General features: G+C 47.6%; 1 protein-coding gene across 2 annotated transcripts; it reads left to right on the plus strand.

Annotated features, from left to right (window-relative positions):
- The first annotated feature begins 367 nt into the window (after window positions 1-367).
- si:ch211-236l14.4 (SITS-binding protein) lies at window positions 368-19,949 on the plus strand. 2 transcript variants are annotated; one of them, XM_067235552.1, is made up of 10 exons: window positions 368-1,117; window positions 2,427-2,598; window positions 9,867-10,074; window positions 10,564-10,714; window positions 12,859-13,056; window positions 13,330-13,598; window positions 13,750-13,886; window positions 14,930-15,051; window positions 17,524-17,703; window positions 17,914-19,949. In XM_067235552.1, exons 1-10 carry the CDS (start codon window positions 647-649, stop codon window positions 18,088-18,090), a joined length of 2,085 nt encoding a protein of 694 aa, XP_067091653.1. In that variant the 5' UTR covers window positions 368-646; the 3' UTR covers window positions 18,091-19,949. The 2 variants fall into 2 exon arrangements, with proteins under 2 accessions (XP_067091653.1, XP_067091654.1); XM_067235553.1 differs by lacking the exons at window positions 17,524-17,703; window positions 17,914-19,949 and adding an exon at window positions 16,661-16,699.
- The last annotated feature ends 318 nt before the right edge of the window (window positions 19,950-20,267 follow it).

Genomic DNA, 20,267 nt, shown 5'->3' on the forward strand with positions numbered 1-20,267 from the left:
CAAATGGAACAGCGGTTGTTATTTGTAAATTGGAAAGTAAAGCATATAATCATGAGCAAACAATTGAATTAGCAAATGGCGAGCTTGCAGTCCAGTGTAGAAGGCGCACAGATGGAAGTGACTACCGGTCACTCCCCCGCGCCTAGCTGTGGCTTCCTCGACCCAACCGGCGGCTATGTGATTGCCGAGCCCCCCGCGCCAAACGGCTTTTAATCACTCTCTCCTCTCTACCTTTCTGAAGAAACAGTCTGGCGTTACGTCAGACCCGGGCAAAAAGTGCAGGGCAAGCAAGTCAGCGTCTAAGAAGCTATTCGTAGGCACTGCTGCCAAAGCCAGCTTAGGCTGCTCACTGCTCTGCGATCAATGTCATTAAAAAGCAACACTTTTAAAGAAGCGGCATGCGGTAAGTCTACGCTTCAGTGATACATTTTCCTCCGTCGGACTTTTGATTACTTTCCTTCATATGACAAGTCTCTGTATCTGGCAGTATTGCGCAAAAACAACGGCAAATCTGAAAAGTTTGCTAACTTACTCCCAGCCGCCGTGCAAACATTATGGCATGATGAACCATCATAGATTTTTAACTCACAGGGATTTTTTTCATAATTTTTTTATTTGATTCGATTCTTGCTCATCTCAAATCAACATGCCTCACGCTCGAAACAGGAACCCTAGCCCCATCCCGGAGGTAACATGGGACACCGGATTGAAGGAGATGAACGAAACGTGGAAAGGAGCTATCGCATGTCTAGGTGTCGCCGTCTTTTTTGTAATGACCATTGGGATTATATACTGGCAAGTGGTAGATCAGCCCAACAAGAACTGGATCCTAAAAGGTGGTTTTAGTGGACTCATTTGGGAGAGAAGGACACACTCACTTGTCATACAGACACTGACAGAAGACAAGACCTATGTTGAGATTGACGTTGGGAATGTGGGAAATCCTGACCTCGAAGTTCCGTTTGTCAGAAACCTGTGCTGGCTAAACAAAACCGAATTTTGCTATACGTGGGATTCTGTGGCGGACGTGAAGATCTTGCTGGAGGTGAACGAAGAGACGGAGACAGAGTGTTACCGTATGACCTGGGCGCCGGTGCACTGTCATGTAGAGTTGAAGGTAGGCTACTGGAGCCTACGGTTTGTCGTCGTTGTATACGCTCACCGCATGCAACACTAAACTGCTGTCTCCAGATATCCACACATGTCATCAATCTTAATAAAAAATCAATTCAAATAGTTAAACAACTAATAATCTTTGTGTTCGTATTAATTCGTAATTAATTTAGCTTTTTGAATTAATTTAGTTTTAATATTTAAAATAATTGAGAGAGTTTGGCCATTATCAAGTTCTCTGTCCATTTTTGGATTGTCCAGTGGTTAAAGGTAACCTAATACTTAATTCGAGTTAACCTTTTTTAATGTGCTGAGTCATGGAGTTTGGTTTTTACTTAAAGTGGCTAAATCATTGTACTTTTCCGTGAACGCATTACCAAAAGGATTAGCTATTCGGATGTTTTGAAAATTTAATCTATCAATTGGAACATTCCCCGGTCATGTGTTGAGTCCCAGCAGATGTAATGAGTTTTTGAAGCACCCGTGAGTTGCAGGTGACAGACTTGGAGCAAATGATTCCACTGACTTGGCAAACACAAAAATGCTCAAAATGCTCAAATAAGGATAAACGCCCATTTTTATCATTTAACAACAAACTATTGTGAAGAAACAGCCTATATAAAAAGAACCTAACCTTAAACTTTTTAATTATACTGATTACAAAGCAGTATTGTTAAGAAGAAATGTATAATATATAATGGCATATGTTAATGATCAACAACACTCTAATACTTTAAACTTCCATGGGGTGTTCTTTTATGTTCAGACATGTTCAATGTTCAAAATTTCAATCTGTTCATTTGTTCAATGCTGCATACGAACAACATAAAGGGGGTACATTTTTTTCATTTTAAACACCCCAATTTTGCTGCCCCAGTAATTCTCTTTTTCCCACAACGCCCAGTCGTCTCTTCTGAACTCTCAGCATCCAGTGCTTCTTACCTTTACTGTCACACACTCTCTGTAGTGTGTGCCTCTCTGTCTCTATCCCACAGACCCGTAACCAGGGTCTGACTTTCAGTAAGGTCCCACCACAGACCTAAATCCTAGCTCTGGGACATTGATATGAAGAGTAGGGAACTGGTAGTAATAACCCATCAATAGTATTGTGTGTTTTATACAGAGATCTGAGCCTCTGAGACGAGTTATGGCTCTCACGCAGTCTCTCTCTCTTTCCCTCTCTCTCACACTCTTTCAATCCATCTAACTGTCTCAGCCTGTCTTTGATATGACCTCATGACGTGTGTCTCCTCCACCAGGACTGTCTCAGCCTGTCTTTGATATGACCTCATGACGTGTGTCTCCTCCACCAGGACTGCTTCTCCATGACCAACGTGTCTTGGTACGGCGGCGCTGGTGTCCGAGGTCAGACTTGGCCAATCAACGAGCAGAACTCCACGCTGCAGCCCTTTACCGTCAGCGACCTGAGGGACAACCCCTCTGGCTTCGGATCCGTCCTTGAGCGCTACTTCCTGGGCTCGTCAGGTGAGAGACCGCGCCTCTTGGCAACCGGACCAGATTTTAGAGACTGAGACCGCACGTGTACAGTCAGCTGTTAGATTCACGCTGAAGAGATTCACGATCAGAGGACTGCACACCAAAGCATTGGAAACACTTCTTACCGATGTGGTTGTTGCATTAGGATGTGTTGGGAATCACTTTAGGAGGGGGGGTTGTGTGTGAGAGGTGGGTGGGTGGTGGTGTGTGAGAGGTGGGTGGGCGGTGGTGTGTGAGAGGTGGGTGGGGGTGGGGGTGGGGTTGTGAGAGGCGGGTGTGGGTCGGGTCCACCTTTTGGGCAGTTCAGCAGTTGGACGAAGGGAAGCCCTGGGTCCTATGTTGTGTTTGCTGATCCCCCACACCCCCTGCTGCCTGGCCACACCCCCTGCTGCCTGGCCACACCCCCTGCTGCCTGGCCACACCCCCTGCTGCCTGGCCACACCCCCTGTTGCCTCAGTATGGGCGGGCCCCCACCACCCCCATCCTGCGGGCCACCCCACCCCCACCTGGTCTGCAGGACATCTGGTCGCCAAATAATCACACAGTCTCACATCTCTCAGCTTCTTAATTGAGAGATTAGACCACAAAGGGCAATGAGCCACCTAGTGTCTTAAATTAACTCTTATGGCTGCCGGGATAATTGGGCTCTTTTGTTTCTATGAAAGGGAGAGTTGCTGGAGCACAGAGGAGAGAGCCGACATGAATAGCCCTGGGGGCTATTTATATGGGTGTTGGATATTTGTCTTCTGGTGCTGGAGGGCCCAGTAAGATGTAAATGGTTAATGTGACAGAATCGCCTGTGTACCGTGAATGTGTTTTCTTCATAGGTGTGTGCGTGTACTTTGTGTGTGTGTCTGTGTGTATTGTGTGTGTGCGTGTGCACGTGTGTGGTAATGACCCTTGGAGACCTTGTACCAACAGGTCAGTTATGTATGGTATGTATGACTGGACAGTTGGGCAGCTGCGTCGCAAATCCACCAGCCCTTTCCTGCTTAGAGTAATTTGTATTTAACCAGCACACAAACACAGACGCACACATATATATATATATACACACACAGACACACACACAAACATACGTGACAAAGAAAATGCTCTTCTGTCAACATTCCACCTGTAAATGTGCTTGTGTCTGTGTGTGTTTGTGTGTGTTTGTGTTTACATACAGTATGTGTGCGCATGTGTGTGTTATACATTCTGTACATTTGTGTGTGTGTTTATGTGTGAGTATGTGTGTGGTGTGCATTAGACCCAGCTAAGCTGCTAAAGGGTGAAAGCGTTAAGCTGTGTCTCAGACAGCTGTACCAGTCCGAAAGCATAACATTAACTAAAGGCCATAATTATCATCATGTGACACAAACAATCGGCTATTCTCTACACAAAGCACACACGAACACTCCACACACACATCCAAAGACAAATACACTTTCTCATGCTCGCTCTCTTTCACACACACACACACACACACACACACACACACACACACACACACACAAGCTCTTTCACACACAAGCATGCACACACACACCATCCTGCATTGTTAAGTAACACAGTGAATGGCTTAACGGAGGGAGTCTCATGACTTAAATCCCTTTTCCACTCCGTGAGAGGGCAGCAGGCATGAGTAGCACCCCTTAACTCTTTGTCTCTCCCCTTCACTTTGAAGAACACACACGCACACACACACCAGACCAGATCAGGCTATTCAGGGTAGACTGGGCCAAGCCAAGTAGACCAGACCAGGTCAGATCAGACAAAGCCAGGCCAGACTAGACAGAGCCAGGCCAGGCCAGGCCAGGCCAGGTGGTAGGACAACACAGAAGCTGGATGACAGAACTGTTTTTTTTTTGAGCTGGTAAACCATCCATCCATCCAAGTGCAGGGGGAACACTGGGGGCCAAGCTGTGGAGCACTGGCACCAGGGCCCGTCCAGCAGGTACATGAACACATCCACTAGACGAGGGCTTAGCTCTGTGGCCTTGTTTACTTTTGGACCAGGTCTGTGTTTGTGCTTACTTACGCTGGTCCAAACTGGCCATGTGTTTGAAGGCCTCATGAGCTACTCGTACTGGAGCAGACAGGAAGAGAGAGGAGGAGGGAGAGAGAGGGAGAGAGGGAGGGAGAGAGAGAGAGAGAGAGAGGGAGAGAGAGGGAGGGAGGGAGAGAGAGAGAGAGAGAGAGAGAGGGAGAGAGAGGGAGAGAGAGGGAGAGAGAGAGAGAGAGAGAGAGAGAGGGAGGGAGGGAGAGGGAGAGGGAGAGGGAGAGAGAGAGAGAGAGAGAGAGAGAGAGAGAGAGGGAGGGAGGGAGAGAGAGAGAGAGAGAGAGAGAGAGAGAGAGAGAGAGAGAGAGAGAGAGAGAGAGGGAGGGAGAGGGAGAGAGGGAGAGAGAGAGAGAGAGGGAGAGAGAGAGAGAGAGAGAGAGAGAGAGAGAGAGAGAGGGAGAGAGAGAGAGAGAGAGAGAGAGAGAGGGAGGGAGGGAGAGGGAGAGAGGGAGATTAAATACAAGAGAACTGTGTGGTTGTACCCATGAGTGTGTAAACTGTGAGGGACGGAGGGATGGAGGTAGCACAGCCAATGGGGATGGCAGTTAAAAGAGAGAGAGTGATAAGGAGAAGGGACAGCGAGTCCAGGAAAGCAATTTTTGAGAATGTTGTCAGTTGGGTTTGGTAGTCCACTTGTCTGTGATTTTACAGAACAACTGGGACTACTCAAAGTGGATTAGATATTGCTGAGACCCAACAATAAAAAAGAAAGGCCAGTGAGTTTGATAGCCGTAAGAGCTTAAACCACCCCAAAAACGATTTGTGCGACTTGAGGTCATTAACATTCACTTGGCAAGACATGACTGATAAGTCAGCAACATGAGTGTATGGCCAACTATGCATTGGTCCTTCACTACTAATAATCACTCATACTGTATAACACAACAACTTAAACCTCATTTGAAGTTTGATGATAAATTGAAATGACCTTCCACGTGAAAACAAAGCAAAACAAAGATATTTTCAAAGTACTGTTTTAGGGGAATTGCATGTTTTGAATTAAGTTTAGTTTGTTACAAAGTCAGAAGTTCAAGGTTGTAAATGTATGAGACAGGAAAACTATGGCGTAATATTTTACCCTAAAATTAGCTTATTTTCCACTCGCCTCTGGTTTGACACATAATTCACAGACAAAAGATGGGTTCAAACTTTTTGTGCTGACACACTTAAATAAGACTTATCTCATGGCTTGGCCTGAAATTTCCCCAACTCATCATTACAACAAAATGCCTGGAAAGATTCTGTCATAAGTTGTTTTTATTGCCGCTCTAAATAGATCACCTTTCTGGTAATCTGTCTTTAGTTTAACTTTTTGAGACGATATTATCTCCTATTTTGTTGTTTTCGAGGGTCTTGCCAAGGACACCACATAAAGAGAGAGACGTGTCTGTTGTAGGATGTTGGTTTGGTGACAGACTCTCACTATGCTTTATCAGCTGCTGTGTATCTAAATGGTCTAATGAGGTGGATTACTTACATTTTTTACTCAAAATACGCATTGATGGAAACAAATGACTTCACAGAATTGTAGTATAAAGCTATAAACATGGATCTGTTACTATAGTGCTGGATAACAACTATTAACATTAGTGCCTTGCATTGTGATCTTTTCTCCATGTTACTTGATTCATTTCTATTTCCCTTACATTCAATTAATTAAGTCTCCATGGAAATGAGATCTCAGTAGAATCCTCAATTTCTTGTATGAGGGCAAGTTTCCATTGTTGAGGATGCCCACACACACCCACCTGTACGCACTCTGACACCACACACTGCGAGCCATGTGTGAACGCGTGTATCATAGCCGCTGACGAGCCTGTAAGTGTGTGGCGCAGGAGTAAATAATGGTGTAAATATGACAGGTAAAAGACTGGAGACCATCTGGTCCACAACAGCAGGAAGAAGCCCACCACCACCCCCACCAAACCAGGGCCCCAACAAACCAGGGCCCCAACAAACCAGGGCCCCAACAAACCAGGGCCCCAACAAACCAGGTCCCGCACCAAACCAGGTCCCGCACCAAACCAGGTCCCGCACCAAACCAGGGCCCCAACAAACCAGGTCCCGCACCAAACCAGGTCCCGCACCAAACCAGGTCCCGCACCAAACCAGGTCCCGCACCAAACCAGGTCCCGCACCAAACCAGGTCCCGCACCGCCCCTTAGCCAGGGCTAGAAGCCCCTGTAAAACCCAGTTAACCCCTCCCTGGGAGGCCAGGGTCAGCCCAGGGGCGCTCTCAACCCCCGGCCCTCTGGGAGCCCAGGGTCAGCCCAGGGGCGCTCTCAACCCCCGGCCCTCTGGGAGCCCAGGGTCAGCCCAGGGGCGCTCTCAACCCCCGGCCCTCTGGGAGCCCAGGGTCAGCCCAGGGGCGCTCTCAACCCCCGGCCCTCTAGGAGGAGTGGGGAGCCAAGCACCTTAATGGTTTTATAAATCCTTCTTGTTATTCTTGGATGCTGAATCGTGTGTGTTACAGAGAAAGAGAGAGTGAGAGTTTTTTGATTTGTGTTACTCTCAACAGCCGTTTAATCAATACATGTGTGTTGTATCATTCACATTCATCATTCACATCTGTCCAATAAAATTCATTCATTCTTTTTCTTTTTTTTTTCTCGTTCTTTTCATTTTACCTTTGTGTGTCTGCCCCTTTGAAGGTAAGGGGATACGCTCAGACAGCCGTGCAATTTTTCTTTTAAGAGCTAGTGGAAAATATTTCAGAGAAGCTGGTAGTATTTAAGGAATTGTTCTAAAAATAAGAGACACCCCTACTTGCTTCTTCCCTCTGGTGCACCCCACTTTGGCCATAATTCAAGCCACTAAAACTGTAACTCTCTCTAAATGACAGTTATGGATTCCTGCTTTTTGTGCAGATCCTCCTTGTTACACACATCTAAGGACAGTCTTTGGTTAAAAAAAACTAATTTCTTGACCTTAAAAAAACATTCTTAAACTAAGCTATTAAGCAGTAGACAATTGTTTTATTATTTTTTTATCGTGGAGCCTGCTGTTCTGACTCTGAGGAGACATTCCTCTCTCCAACACTACCTTTGACTTAGGTCACTCCAAAGGGTTCTTTTCATGCTGAGCTGGACTGTTCTGTCAAAGCACACATCCATTCACCCTGGTCATTGAAAATGTACTGAAAAGATAAAACAAGGAAATTATAGTTAAACCTCTGGGGGTGTTAACAATTCAAATCATTTAAACCAATGTTTCTGAATTTGAACAAGAATCTAAAGTTGTTGTTTTCTGACATTCTTTGTGCTCCAAAATTCAAATTCAGGAGCAAGTGTAAAGCCTTATTTCACATGTCTGCAGTAATAAACAGTTGACTTGTGGCCACTCAATACTTGGGGAAAGGCAGGGGAGGTGTCACCAAGATCTCTTTGACATTCTCCGTTGCAAACACACACGAACACTAGCCTAGCGTCACTGGATGTTCACTGGTCGTTGACTAGCTCTACAGACGCACAGATGCTTGTTTCCATGGCTCCTGTGACCCTGGAGCATCACAGTGCCGATGATCTGTACTCACCTGATAGGACAGAGGCTTTCATTCCTCAACATTTCAAAAAAAACTTTCAAGGACTTTCACGGCCTTACCGGAGTGTTGATTCTGAACAGTTCTGTTGTGCTCCGAGAGAGAGCAGAGGCGTGAGGTGGGATAGGTGAGAGGGTGGAGGTTGGGGGGCTGGGGGAGGACGTGCCAGGGTGACAAGGGGTGAGTGTTGGGGGGAGGGGGTAACTGGAGAGGCAGATGGCATTCCTAGCAGGGCAGCTACATCTGTGGACCCAATTATCTGGTTCACATAATCTCATCGTTTCACGCAGCGAAGAGGAGGACACACATATGAACAGGAGAGTTAGGAGAGAGGACGAGAGAGGTAGGGCACAGAGAGAGAGAGGTAGGGCACAGAGAGAGAGAGAGAGAGAGAGAGAGGTAGAGCACAGAGAGAGAGAGAGAGAGAGAGAGAGAGAGAGAGAGAGAGGTAGGTAGGGCACAGAGAGAGAGAGAGGTAGGGCACAGAGAGAGAGAGAGAGGTAGGGCACAGAGAGAGAGAGAGGTAGGGCACAGAGAGAGAGAGAGAGAGGTAGAGCACAGAGAGAGAGAGAGAGAGAGAGAGAGAGAGAGAGAGAGAGAGAGAGAGAGAGAGAGAGAGAGAGAGAGAGAGAGAGAGAGAGAGAGAGAGAAAGGTGGATGGTGTTGAAGACAGAGAGGGAAAGCAAGAAGGGAAAAGGATGGAAGACCTAGGAGGCCAAATACAACACTCCTGATGCTCTGAGTGTTGTAATCTACAGTGGTGCCCTGAGTGTTGTAATCTACAGTGGTGCCCTGAGTGTTGTAATCTACAGTGGTGCCCTGAGTGTTGTAATCTACAGTGGTGCCCTGAGTGCTGTAATCTACAGTGGTGCCCTGAGTGCTGTAATCTACATTGGTTTGCGGATGTGTTGAACCGAGATTTGCTAGTTGAACATAAGTTACAAACAGCACAGTGGACATACCCCCACCCCAACCCTAACATCCACTCATAGCCCCCATTCTACAGATGCCTCTTCCATCTCAGAGAGGTATCAGCTGACTAGCCCCTCCATCCTCCCTCCCTCCCCCACCCACTCTCTCTGTATGTCATGGTCACAGAACCCGCCACGGATTGACTTTTTATCAACCAGTGACCCTAAAACTATTTTGAATCATGAGGGACTCTTCTTAACCCAGAAATACGACCCCTATGAAATACACATCAGATGTGTTCATGTTACACGGGATCCCAGTTCCTGACAGGTCTGGTCTTTTGGCACGTTATGGGTGTAAGCTTGATGGGATTTAAGCGGTACATATCTGGTGTGGGTTCTGTGTGTATACATGTACCACATGAGACACTTCGAATTTGACCTTGACACTCACACACTCTCCTCCTTCCTGCCCAGCCTCCCCACTCACATTCGTTTCTCCTCTACCACCCTCTCATCCTCCCCCTTCCCCCACTCCCCTCTCTCCTCTACCACCCTCTCATCCTCCCCCTTCCCCCACTCCCCTCTCTCCTCTACCACCTTTTCATCCTCCCCTTCCCCCACTCCCCTCTCTCCTCTACCACCCTCTCATCCTCCCCCTTCCCCCACTCCCCTCTCTCCTCTACCACCCTCTCATCCTCCCCCACTCCCCTCTCTCCTCTACCACCCTCTCCTCCCTCCACTCTTCTGTTGAACCGTCCCTCAGGTGTGGCAGTGCTCGTCTCCCCGGATATGCCTCTGCAGATGAGCATAGACAGCAGGCAGCAGTTCTGCCTGCAGTCCCCCTCCAGCATGGAGCGTGTGCCTCTGCAGTACACCGTGTGCGTGGGCCACAACGTCAAGGCCGTCCACCAGGAGGCGCTGCAGCGGCTCTCACAGCCTGGCAGGGAGCTGCCCAGCATGGACATCTTAAGGTGAGACACCATCTCAACCTGCTCCTTCTTAGGGTGGTGTCACAGAACTGATCTGAAGAGCATGGACTGGCGTTGTCACACTTTGTAGAGACAGATTAGGCTGCACTCGTGATGGTGGGAGAGACAGATGAATTACGCGAAATGCAGCTCAACAGCCTACATCTTACCCTCTCCTTCCGTTTCCCTGTATTCATCTCTGTATCCCCAATCCCTTCCTCGCCTGCCTCTCCCCAACCTCATTAATCAGATGGCTGAGCGGTTAGGGAATCGGCCTGTTAATCAGAAGGTTGCCGGTTCGTGCCATGACGTTGTGTCCTTGGGCAAGGCACTTCACCCTACTTGCCTCGGGGGGAATGTCCCTGTACTTACTGTAAGTCGCTCTGGATAAGAGCGTCTGCTAAATGACTAAAATGTAATTAATCTCCTCTCTCCCATCTTCCCCTCCTCCTCCCCCCCTGGGCTCCCGTCTCTCCTCCCCCCCTGTCTCAGGCTTCCTTTCTGGAGCCTGCTGGCGAAGGTGGACTCCGGGCCGAAGGTGGAGAGGGAGCTGAGGACCTTCTCCAACCGTCTGAGGAGACACCAGCTGGGAGAGGGGGTCATCAGCCTCAACGAACATTCCACCGCCCTCCTCTCCGACGTGGTAGGTCTCTCTCCGACTCTCCAGATTCGCACGGTTCCGCAATGCGTAATTGTGCACTCTCTCCAAAGTTAACTGACATAGACTAAACAGTATCTGGGCTGCGAGTCCGGATGGAGATCAACCGTACAGTGAGGAGACTGTAGTCTTGCATGGTCAAGGTCAGAGGAGACCAACTATTTTGTGGCTTACCCGAGTCAGGGTGAAGGGGGGAGCAGAGAGGAGGGCTGTGTATCCAGGTACATTTGGGAGATTTCTAAGGGCTTTGTCCTTCAGACTAGCAGGCAAGGCTAACCCACCACAATGGAACTGTCCTTTCATCTCCCTCTTACAAAGCTTTGAGATCCTACTTCTCAAGACAGGCAAATGATGAAACTGAGAAGGGAGCAATCCCATCAGGGTTTACGTAATCCACAACCCCTCGCTGGCATCAAAGGCGCCTTCAAAACCAGAACTGTTAACATTGTGAACCTGATCTTGATCTGAGCGTGAGAAAACATCCATCCTCAGGGAGGGGCGGAGGGTATAGAGGGGGTTGGCAAGGCAACAGTCCTGGTTCAGGTGAACCAGACACCCTGCCGATGCGGCCATCTTCTGGATCCCTTGTTAGACTACGTGCTCAGCAGAATCAGACCCACATCTACAGAGTGATGTTGCAAAGAGAAGAGCGGGATAGAGACAGAAAGAAAGAAAGAAAAAGAGAGAAAAGGGAGTGAGCGTGAGATGAAGAGAGACAGTGAGAGAGAGAGAACAAGAGAAAAAGATGACAGAAAGAAAACAAGAGAATGAAAGATAAGGAGAGTGAAAGAGAAATGGTGAGAGAGACAGATATGGAGCGTGAAAGAGAAAGAGATGGAAAGAGGAGAACGGCAGAGCTTGACATCACATCTAAATGTATTAAGCTCCTTTACTTTTCTAATGATTTCATTTAAAAGAAAATGCTTTCGTTTAAGTATGGAAAGTTGGTCACAATTTCCCCAAAAAGTGAGAAGCTTGAAAAGGCGACAATGAACTAACTCAGCTAACCCGTTGCATTCAATTTTTTTTACAAGTATTCATAAATTAGAAGTCACTCTATAAATGTTGTTTTCTAGTTTCCATATTAGCTCTTGCTCCATATGCAGAACCGACACGTTGGCATGACCAGCTTAGCAGGTTTCAGGGCATTTTACTTGAACCCTCCAATCAATGCACTATTGGCCAACACAAGTAGAATACAATCAACCATTTTTATATGACAGTAGTCCTGGCTGTGTGTGTGTGGAAGGGGTGAAAATAAACTAAGTCCTCCTCATACATTTTAAAACTCTATCGGTCTTTGTGATTATTTTCCTGTAAAAAATAAATGCAAATGTTTTCCATTAAGTGTCACAACCTGTGGTAAATTCAGTTAGCTCTCATTCATGGGGAACTTCCTGTGGTCTATTCAGATGTTTCCCAGCCAGGGTATTATATAAGCAGAAATCTCCTTTCACCTTTAACATCTAAATGCCTGAGGATTAAAGCACATGACACATTCACAGGAAGTCTTAATCTCATAACTCGACTCCGTAACTTTACTGCGTGTGTTCTACTTGTGGGTTCAGACTAAAACTGTCCGGGTCGACAGCTAATTCTATTAGGCTCATGTAATTCTGGGGCTCAGATCAGACGATGTTCTGTTATGAGAGGGTCTAGCAGAGCATGAAGTAGTGCACCTTGTTGTGCTGCCTCCCTGTCTCTCTCGCTTATGTAAAAATAATCATGCATTTTACTACTACCTACTCCTTTGTATAAATACCGCCAATCTGCGCCATCTAAATTCTAGACCTGAACTTAACCCTTGCCCCAGACAAAAAATGTCTGACTTGATGAGGTATCAAGCTATATCCTCATAATGTGATTTCCAACATTCCAATTGAATCTTTTTTCGATAGCCAAAAACTATGCGACAAACGCTTTAGTATGGCTTCAAAATGTACTAATGAGAAGGCTAACAAGTAACACTAGCATGGTAGTAGCATTGCTACGAGTATTATGCTGGGTAACTTAGCCCAGAAGAGCGTTGCCGTTTCGGAAAAATAACTTACGCTGTGGGGGCCGTCGGAAATATTTAGAGCTCACGCATAGAAGGTTAAAAGCCCGTATGAACGTGTCTCCTTCCCCAGGACCATGACTACCTCACCAGCAGGAGGAGAGGGACACACAAGAGACAGACCAGGGACTTCCCATTCGTCAAGCTTCTAAACATTTCCATCACCCTGTCCCCTTTCCTGAGCGTGGACACCACGCAGTTCCACAAGTCCCTCCTGGAAGGATCGGAGGTCCACTGGCTTGGCTTCCCGGGCGCCCCCCATGGACACCTGGTGAGCACGCACCCAGGCCGGTGCTCAACCATCCTGGGCAGAGGCACTCATTCAGTGGTGGGATTTTGTGGAGGTTCTGCAATGGTCGAACATGGTTACTGGGATGTTACTGGATGTGCAAACATTTGGTTTTTAGCATACTGAAAGTCCTCCCTCTTCGTCCTCCCTCCTTCCCTCCTTCCCTCCTTCCTTCCTCCCTCCTCCCCCCTACTTCCTCGCTCCCTCCCTCCTCTTCCTTCCTCCCTCCTCAACCCTCCCTCCTCCTTTCACCAGGTCCCTCTGCTGACCCAGTGGCGGGGGCGCTACTGTGTGAAGCTGAACATCTCTGACCCAGGTGCGGTGGCCTGGTTCCTGGACCGGGTGGGCGCTCTGCAGGCCCGCCTGGGGATGGAGTACGTGCAGCTGGAGGGAGCAGAGGGGAACCCTTACGAGGACCAGGCCCTGCACCCGCCCCCCACCCTGAGGGGAGACCACTACATAAGCCAGCTGGCAGACCTAGCAGCCCAGATAGGTGACTCGGCCATCATGACTTCTGGGACCAGGTAAGGACAGAATTACAGCTTTGGATAGTACAGTGACACAAACACTCGGAACTCTTCCTCTTGTCATGACCACATTTGGTCTATGTGTGTGTATGTGTCTGTTGGTGTGTGTGCTTACACGTGTGTGTGTGTGTGTGTGTGTGCATCCCAGGTCAAGCCACAAGCCCCTGTTTGTGAGGATGCCCCCCCTGCAGTCAGACTGGAGCACCTCTGGGTTGAAGGGCTTCATTCCTTCCCTGCTGCACCACAGTCTGCTGGGGTACAACTTCCTCATTCCCGACGCAGTAGGTAATACCACAGTCTATGAGCCTACAATATTACCAACAACAGCGATGTGACGGTAACCAAAAAAACACACCTAACATTGGCGTTTCTCAGGGAGGGTGTCGTTCAGCGGTTAGAGCATTTCGCAAGTTCAAATCCATCGTGTTGTCATCCACCTAGATGGTGATAGAGTTATGGAAATTCACCACACAATATCTGCATATCATTTCCCATGAATACTGATGTATGCCTCTAGGTCTCCAGGGATGCTTGCTGCTGTAGTCAGAGCTCAGACAAATCATGTGTTGCTGGTCTTTCTGCTCCAGACCGGCTGTTAGAAACACTATTTTAAGCAACCCCACATCTGACGTTTCATATTCCTAAATTCTGAGATTTGGCATCACAAAATGTGTTTCTCAAAATGTTCTAAATTCTACGACTCAGACAAGTATTCACTTTGATGTGGAGACAGAGACTGTGAGGGGGTGGATGGTCTGGAAATCACCTCCAGACATGTTATGATACATTCAGAAAGGGTTGCATTTCACACGTGATGCCCCATCCTTCAGGGATTACAGATCAAGGGCGTGACCATGTTGTACTGCCACCTAAGGTGTATTTGTGTAGATTCTGTTCCTAGGAGAAGGCCTTGCACTCTGCATTGTGCTCTGCTCAGCTTTAAAATACTGTTTTAGGCTGTTCTCCCCTCTCCTCTCCTTTCACTATGTGTGTTAAAATATTTTACAAATTTGTTTAAGATTCGAAAGGTTGAAAAGATATTTGAGAAAAAAAAGTTTATAAAGGTTTTACACAGCCCTTAGAAAAAAAGTTTTTGAAATATTTATTGTGGAATAAAACTTTTTAAAAAAAGTTTTGAAAGGTTTAAATATTATTTTCGAAGAAAAGTTTCGAAAACATTTTTTTGAAAAAAAGTTTTAAACGGTTGAAAAAATATTTTATGAAAAAAAGCAGTGCCTTTATATCTCCCTATATACAGTCTGTAATCTCAATTTCTAATTTGGTTTCTGATGTTAATTGAATCTGTATCTCTAACCCCTTAATCCCAGGTGGATCTTGGTCTGGGGACCTGGTGACAGATGAGGAGCTGTTCATCCGCTGGTTGGAGATTGCTGCCTTCCTCCCCGTACTCAGCTTCCACACACCCCCCTGGGTCTGTGGAGAGGACAGGGTAGGCACACACACACACACACACACACACCCCTGGGTCTGTGGAGAGGACAGGGTAGGCACACACACACACACACACACACACCCCTGGGTCTGTGGAGAGGACAGGGTAGGCACACACACACCTACACACACACCACCCTGGGTCTGTGGAGAGGACAGGGCAGAGGAAAGGGTAGGAACACACACACACACACACCACCCTGGGTCTGTGGAGAGGACAGGGCAGAGGAAAGGGTAGGAACACACACACGCACACAGACGCAAGCACACATGAGCATCCCACACACACTGAATGCCCGTCACCTCACATGGAGTCCTAGTGCAGGCAAGGTAAGAAGGGGACTGTTTCCAATTAGATGTTCTTGAAGAAAGAAGCGAGAAAGTGAGAGATGTCCTTTCACTCCCACAGAGCAGGGTGTGGACCTGTCAATGGACTAATCCTAACCCTGACTCTTGGAGGTTGTTAGTTGACCCAGCAGGCTCTGGTCTGGGGGGCCTGAGCCGTTCCCCCTGGGCAGCCTTCCCTACGTCAGCCAGCACCAGTGTTTGTGGAGCGGCTTGTTTCTAGGTCCATCTCTAAACCCAAACCCCATCCCCGCCCCCGGCCTCAACCTCAGCCCCTAGCGTGGTGCAGGGGGCAGGGGGGGGGCAGGGGGGCAGGGCGGGGGGGGGGGGGGGGGTAGGCGGTGTTCTCTGGCTGATACTGATATGTTTGACTGTGTGGAGCCCAGCTCAGGTTCCTCTCAGCAACACTGGGGCTCTCTGGAGAGTGTGTGTGTGTGTGTGCGTGTGTGTTCGTGTGTGTGTGTGCGTGTGTGTGCGTGTATGTGCGTGTGTGTGTGTTTTTTTTCTCTCCCCCCTTCTGATGGGAGTGACAGCTTGGCCCCTTTTAGCATCACCTGCGGTTAGGAGCCCATCTGCTCTGCATTAGGGGCTCCATCAGATTTACGACCCTCCCTCTAGGCTGGGAGCCACTCGGTCAGGAATGATAATGAACTTGAGGACAAGTCTTGGAAAATGACTTTATTATGGCAATTACAGTAGGGTTCCTATGTGTAATCGACAAGTGTGACAGGGTAAGGGGTGGGGGTAGGGGTAAGGGGTGGGGGTAGGGGTAAGGGGTGGGGGTGGGGGTAAGGGGTGGGGGTAGGGGTAAGGGGTAAGGGGTGGGGGTAGGGGTAAGGGGTGGGGGTAGGGGTAAGGGGTGGGGGTAGGGATAGGGGTAAGGGGTGGGGGTAGGGGTAAGGGGTGGGGGTAGGGGTAGGGGTAAGGGGTGGGGGTAGGGGTAGGGGTAAGGGGTGGGGGTAGGGGAGAGGCAGAGGGATGAACAAAGGCTTCAGTTTGGGAGTAAGGCGAGAGAGAAAATATTGGACTTTACCGTTATAGTATTGGAGAGCTGCCGTTTTTCCACGTTGGTCAATTTAGCTGTTACTGTCCTCAAACCACAGAGGGGGTGAGATATTGTTGACGAGAATAGACTTCAGACTTAGAGTCTCTGTTGGAGAACTTTTCATTCACATTTGAAAACTCGAAAGTGTGCGTGCATCCGATTGTGCATCTTGAGGCCTTCAAAGGCTGTTCATCCAGTGACCAGGCTGTTCCTCCAGTGACCAGGCTGTTCATCCAGTGACCAGGCTGTTCCTCCAGTGACCAGGCTGTTCATCCAGTGACCAGGCTGTTCATCCAGTGACCAGGCTGTTCATCCAGTGACCAGGCTGTTCATCCAGTGACCAGGCTGTTCCTCCAGTGACCAGGCTGTTCATCCAGTGACCAGGCTGTTCCTCCAGTGACCAGGCTGTTCATCCAGTGACCAGGCTGTTCCTCCAGTGACCAGGCTGCTCATCCAGTGACCAGGATGTTCCTCCAGTGACCAGGCTGTTCATCCAGTGACCAGGCTGTTCCTCCAGTGACCAGGATGTTCCTCCAGTGACCAGGCTGTTCCTCCAGTGACAAGGCTGTTCATCCAGTGACCAGGCTGTTCCTCCATTGACCAGGCTGGTTGGGAATGTGAATCAGACCTTAGGAAAAAGCCACAGCATGCCTGGTTCCTCCATAAGGCCCAGTCAGATCTCTTCCAGCGGTTCTCTCTATCCTCTCAAAGAATGACATTCTTTTAAATGCGGTTGGCTGTTGTTTCCGCCATAGGATGGCCGGAGAGCATATGGCCCCAGCAGGAATGTCCACGATGTTTGGCCTTACAGCACAGGAGGAGGGAGGCAGAGACAGACACTGGGAAGAAAGGGGGGGGGGGTTAGACCACTAAGTCAACAATGAACAACTCTTTGGTTCTCAGTCCTCTGTCTGAGAGGGGAGGGACAGTAATGTCTTCAGCAGATGCTGCTTCTTATTTCCACAGAACACCAGACATTGTTTTGGGGGCTGCCAGCGTGTTGAGGGTTTCAGTGGGCACAGTTGACTGACTGACTGACTGACATTCACACCTGTGCCTCTCTCCTGTGTTGCTGTCCAGGTGCTGAACCTGACACGGGCATACATAGCGCACCATCAAGAGTTTGTGGCTCCTCTGATCGAGAGGTACGCAGAGGAGTGGCAGCAGACAGGTGACCCCATCTACCGGCCGCTGTGGTGGCTCAACCCACACGACTCCGCCGCCTTCACCATCAACGACCAGTTCCTCATCGGTGACGAGGTGACTGATAAGCCGGAGGATTCTCGGGCTAAACCAGGGGCTCCTGGTGTGTCCGTTTTGGATGACTTTGAGGAGGAAGTTGTCCCGCACCTGTACTGATGCGGTTGTAACCAAACTGGTTACAGTCTACAATCTGTTAGAACCATCCTCAAACTCACGGTTCAGCTGTAATGTGTTTGTTTTGTTGTGTTGTGTTTCCTGTGTATCCAGGTTCTGGTTGCCCCGGTGACAGAGCGGGGGGCAGTGCAGAGGGACATCTACCTGCCGGAGGGAGGGTTCCTGTGGCAGGAGGCCCGGGGAGAGCAGGTCTTTGATGGGGGCACATTGCTGGAGGACTATCCAGTCCCCCTCGACAGTGTGGCCGTGTTCTTACGGAGGAGCTCTTGAAGCCACATGACCCACCACCATGTCACATGACCCACCACCATGTCACATGACCCACCACCATGTCACATGACATCCTGATGCTGTTATTCATCTTGATTTTTTTTTTACCCGTGCTGTTCTCAAGTTGCACTTTTCCACAAAGACCATAGAGAGTCTCAAGATTGTGTCTCTTGAGATTAGAAGTAGAGATCTTTTTTATACTTGCACTTTACAATTCGAAAACGACTTGTAGTTTCTTTACGTAAATTTTTTCTTCTTTTTTTAATTTAATCTGTTTTTACCTCTCGGCTGATTGTTTCAAGATGTTTATTGTGTCAAAGTTCTGGAGAAACCTGTGTGTTTACATTTGTTGTCTTTCTACAGTCTTTAAACATTCAAACTGCGTCCGGTTACAGAGAAGCAAAGTAACAAAAATAAACACATGCGCTTAAGGAGAGCATATGAATTTCAAAAAAGACCAAAACAAGATTTAAAAAACGAAAGGACAAGAGCATATAGTGAAATAGTGTCTGCTTGAAAAGAGCCTGATAGGAGACGATTCTGAAGAAGACTGAAGTTCATTCATTGGAAGAACTTTTACTTGAACCCATCAGTCGATCGAGCTGATGTATAATGAATGAATGTACCTCAAATCATGTTTTTCACTCCTTGACAGTCTCTCAATGATCATCACTTGCCATTTCCCCTTAAAGCACTTAAAACAACTTAAAAACAGTCATGGCACTTAATTCATATCCAAACCATGTGCAGACAAAAGTTATATTTTGGTGATGCTTCCTTTTGTCAAGGTCTCATGTGTAATATGAAATCCAAGTATTGAACCTGATAACCTGCCATGGTAACAGTAACTCTGCATACACACAATCCCTGACAGATACTAGTTTGTCATCTTAAATCCTTTTAATAGGTTACTCTTTTTTAATGTATTACCAGACTTCTATAAGATGTCTTTGACAACCTCCAAAGTTCTAGAATCACATGTATCTGTATTAAGACATTAAGTCCTGGGTCTGAAAGAGCTTAGGACCGAACTGAACTCCAAGTAACTCCTCCAGTTGAATTGCATCTTCTGAAATATTTTGCTGAAATCTCTCCAAAGTTAGCACTGAATCCAAGCTGATTGGCCGACAACTCGTAAATCAATTTATCCGCAGAGAAAAGAAAGTTGTACAGTCCGCCCTATTGGAGCCTGCCTCTTTAAGTTGCTAAGAGAGTCAGTTATACTCTCTGATTGCTTTAATGCTGTAACTCTATCGCCTCGATAAACTCCTGCCTCTACTGCCTCGACATAGTCAAGTGCCTCATAAAAGCCATCACTGAAAGATTTAGCACAATACTGACAAGCAGCCCCTTCCTGGGACCTGAACTATATAGCTTAATCAATACTTACATTTTACACCAAATTAGTATTAGTAAAATTGTTATAATGTTTACTGTATGGACAGGACACTCAGGACAGCTGCAGCTGAACTGAATCACCAAATGTCTTACTTACACACAGGTGTGTGTCAGTGTCTTAATCTCTCTTGGAACGAATGAAGGAGAGACTGTGATCACCCAACAGAACTAAAAAGCTTTTCCTTTTGTTTTTTTGGCCTTCCTGTAAATGATGGTTGTGGTACTGTAGGATAATTTATTAGAACAGCTTTGGTTAATGTTATTCCTATCCCACATGCTGTGCAGAGCATGACCTCATGTGCCTTTGTGTCTCTGTCTTAGTGTCTGGATGAACAGTGCTTAATTCTTGCAGCACCAGCAATGTACATATTTCGATGACTGGGCCATTTCATGTTTTTTCTTTTCTTCCTTTCTGATATAGAATCAACAAACTGCAATAAAGTTTACATTTTCTTACTGCATTTGGAGTTACTGCTGTTTTCATGTGTCGCACCTTCATGTGTTTGGGAATCTGCTCAGTTCTGCTTTTGTTTTTGTCCAAATACCCACTCTGTGTGTGTGTGTGTGTGTGTGGTGTTCTGTCCGTGTGTGTGTGTGTGCGTGGTGTTCTGTCCGTGTGTGTGTGTGTGTGGTGTTCTGTCCGTGTGTGTGTGTGCTACGGGGTACCCGTGTGCAGGGTATGCTGTCACAGTATACCGGTGGCCATGCTGACAACCAACATCTCCACTAATTCCACTTAAACCTAATAAAGGCTATTTATAGTAACGGTGCGCACCCAG

This window comes from Osmerus mordax, chromosome 4 (assembly GCF_038355195.1).
Source record: "Osmerus mordax isolate fOsmMor3 chromosome 4, fOsmMor3.pri, whole genome shotgun sequence".
NCBI lineage: Eukaryota > Metazoa > Chordata > Actinopteri > Osmeriformes > Osmeridae > Osmerus > Osmerus mordax.

Bases quoted from the DNA above. Each gene is read 5' to 3' on its own strand.
- si:ch211-236l14.4 (XM_067235552.1), top strand. From the start codon at position 647: ATGCCTCACGCTCGAAACAGGAACCCTAGCCCCATCCCGGAGGTAACA. The intron at 1,118-2,426 runs GTAGGCTACTGG...CTCCTCCACCAG, and splicing joins ACTGTCATGTAGAGTTGAAG to GACTGCTTCTCCATGACCAA. The intron at 13,057-13,329 runs GTGAGCACGCAC...TCCTTTCACCAG, and splicing joins GCGCCCCCCATGGACACCTG to GTCCCTCTGCTGACCCAGTG.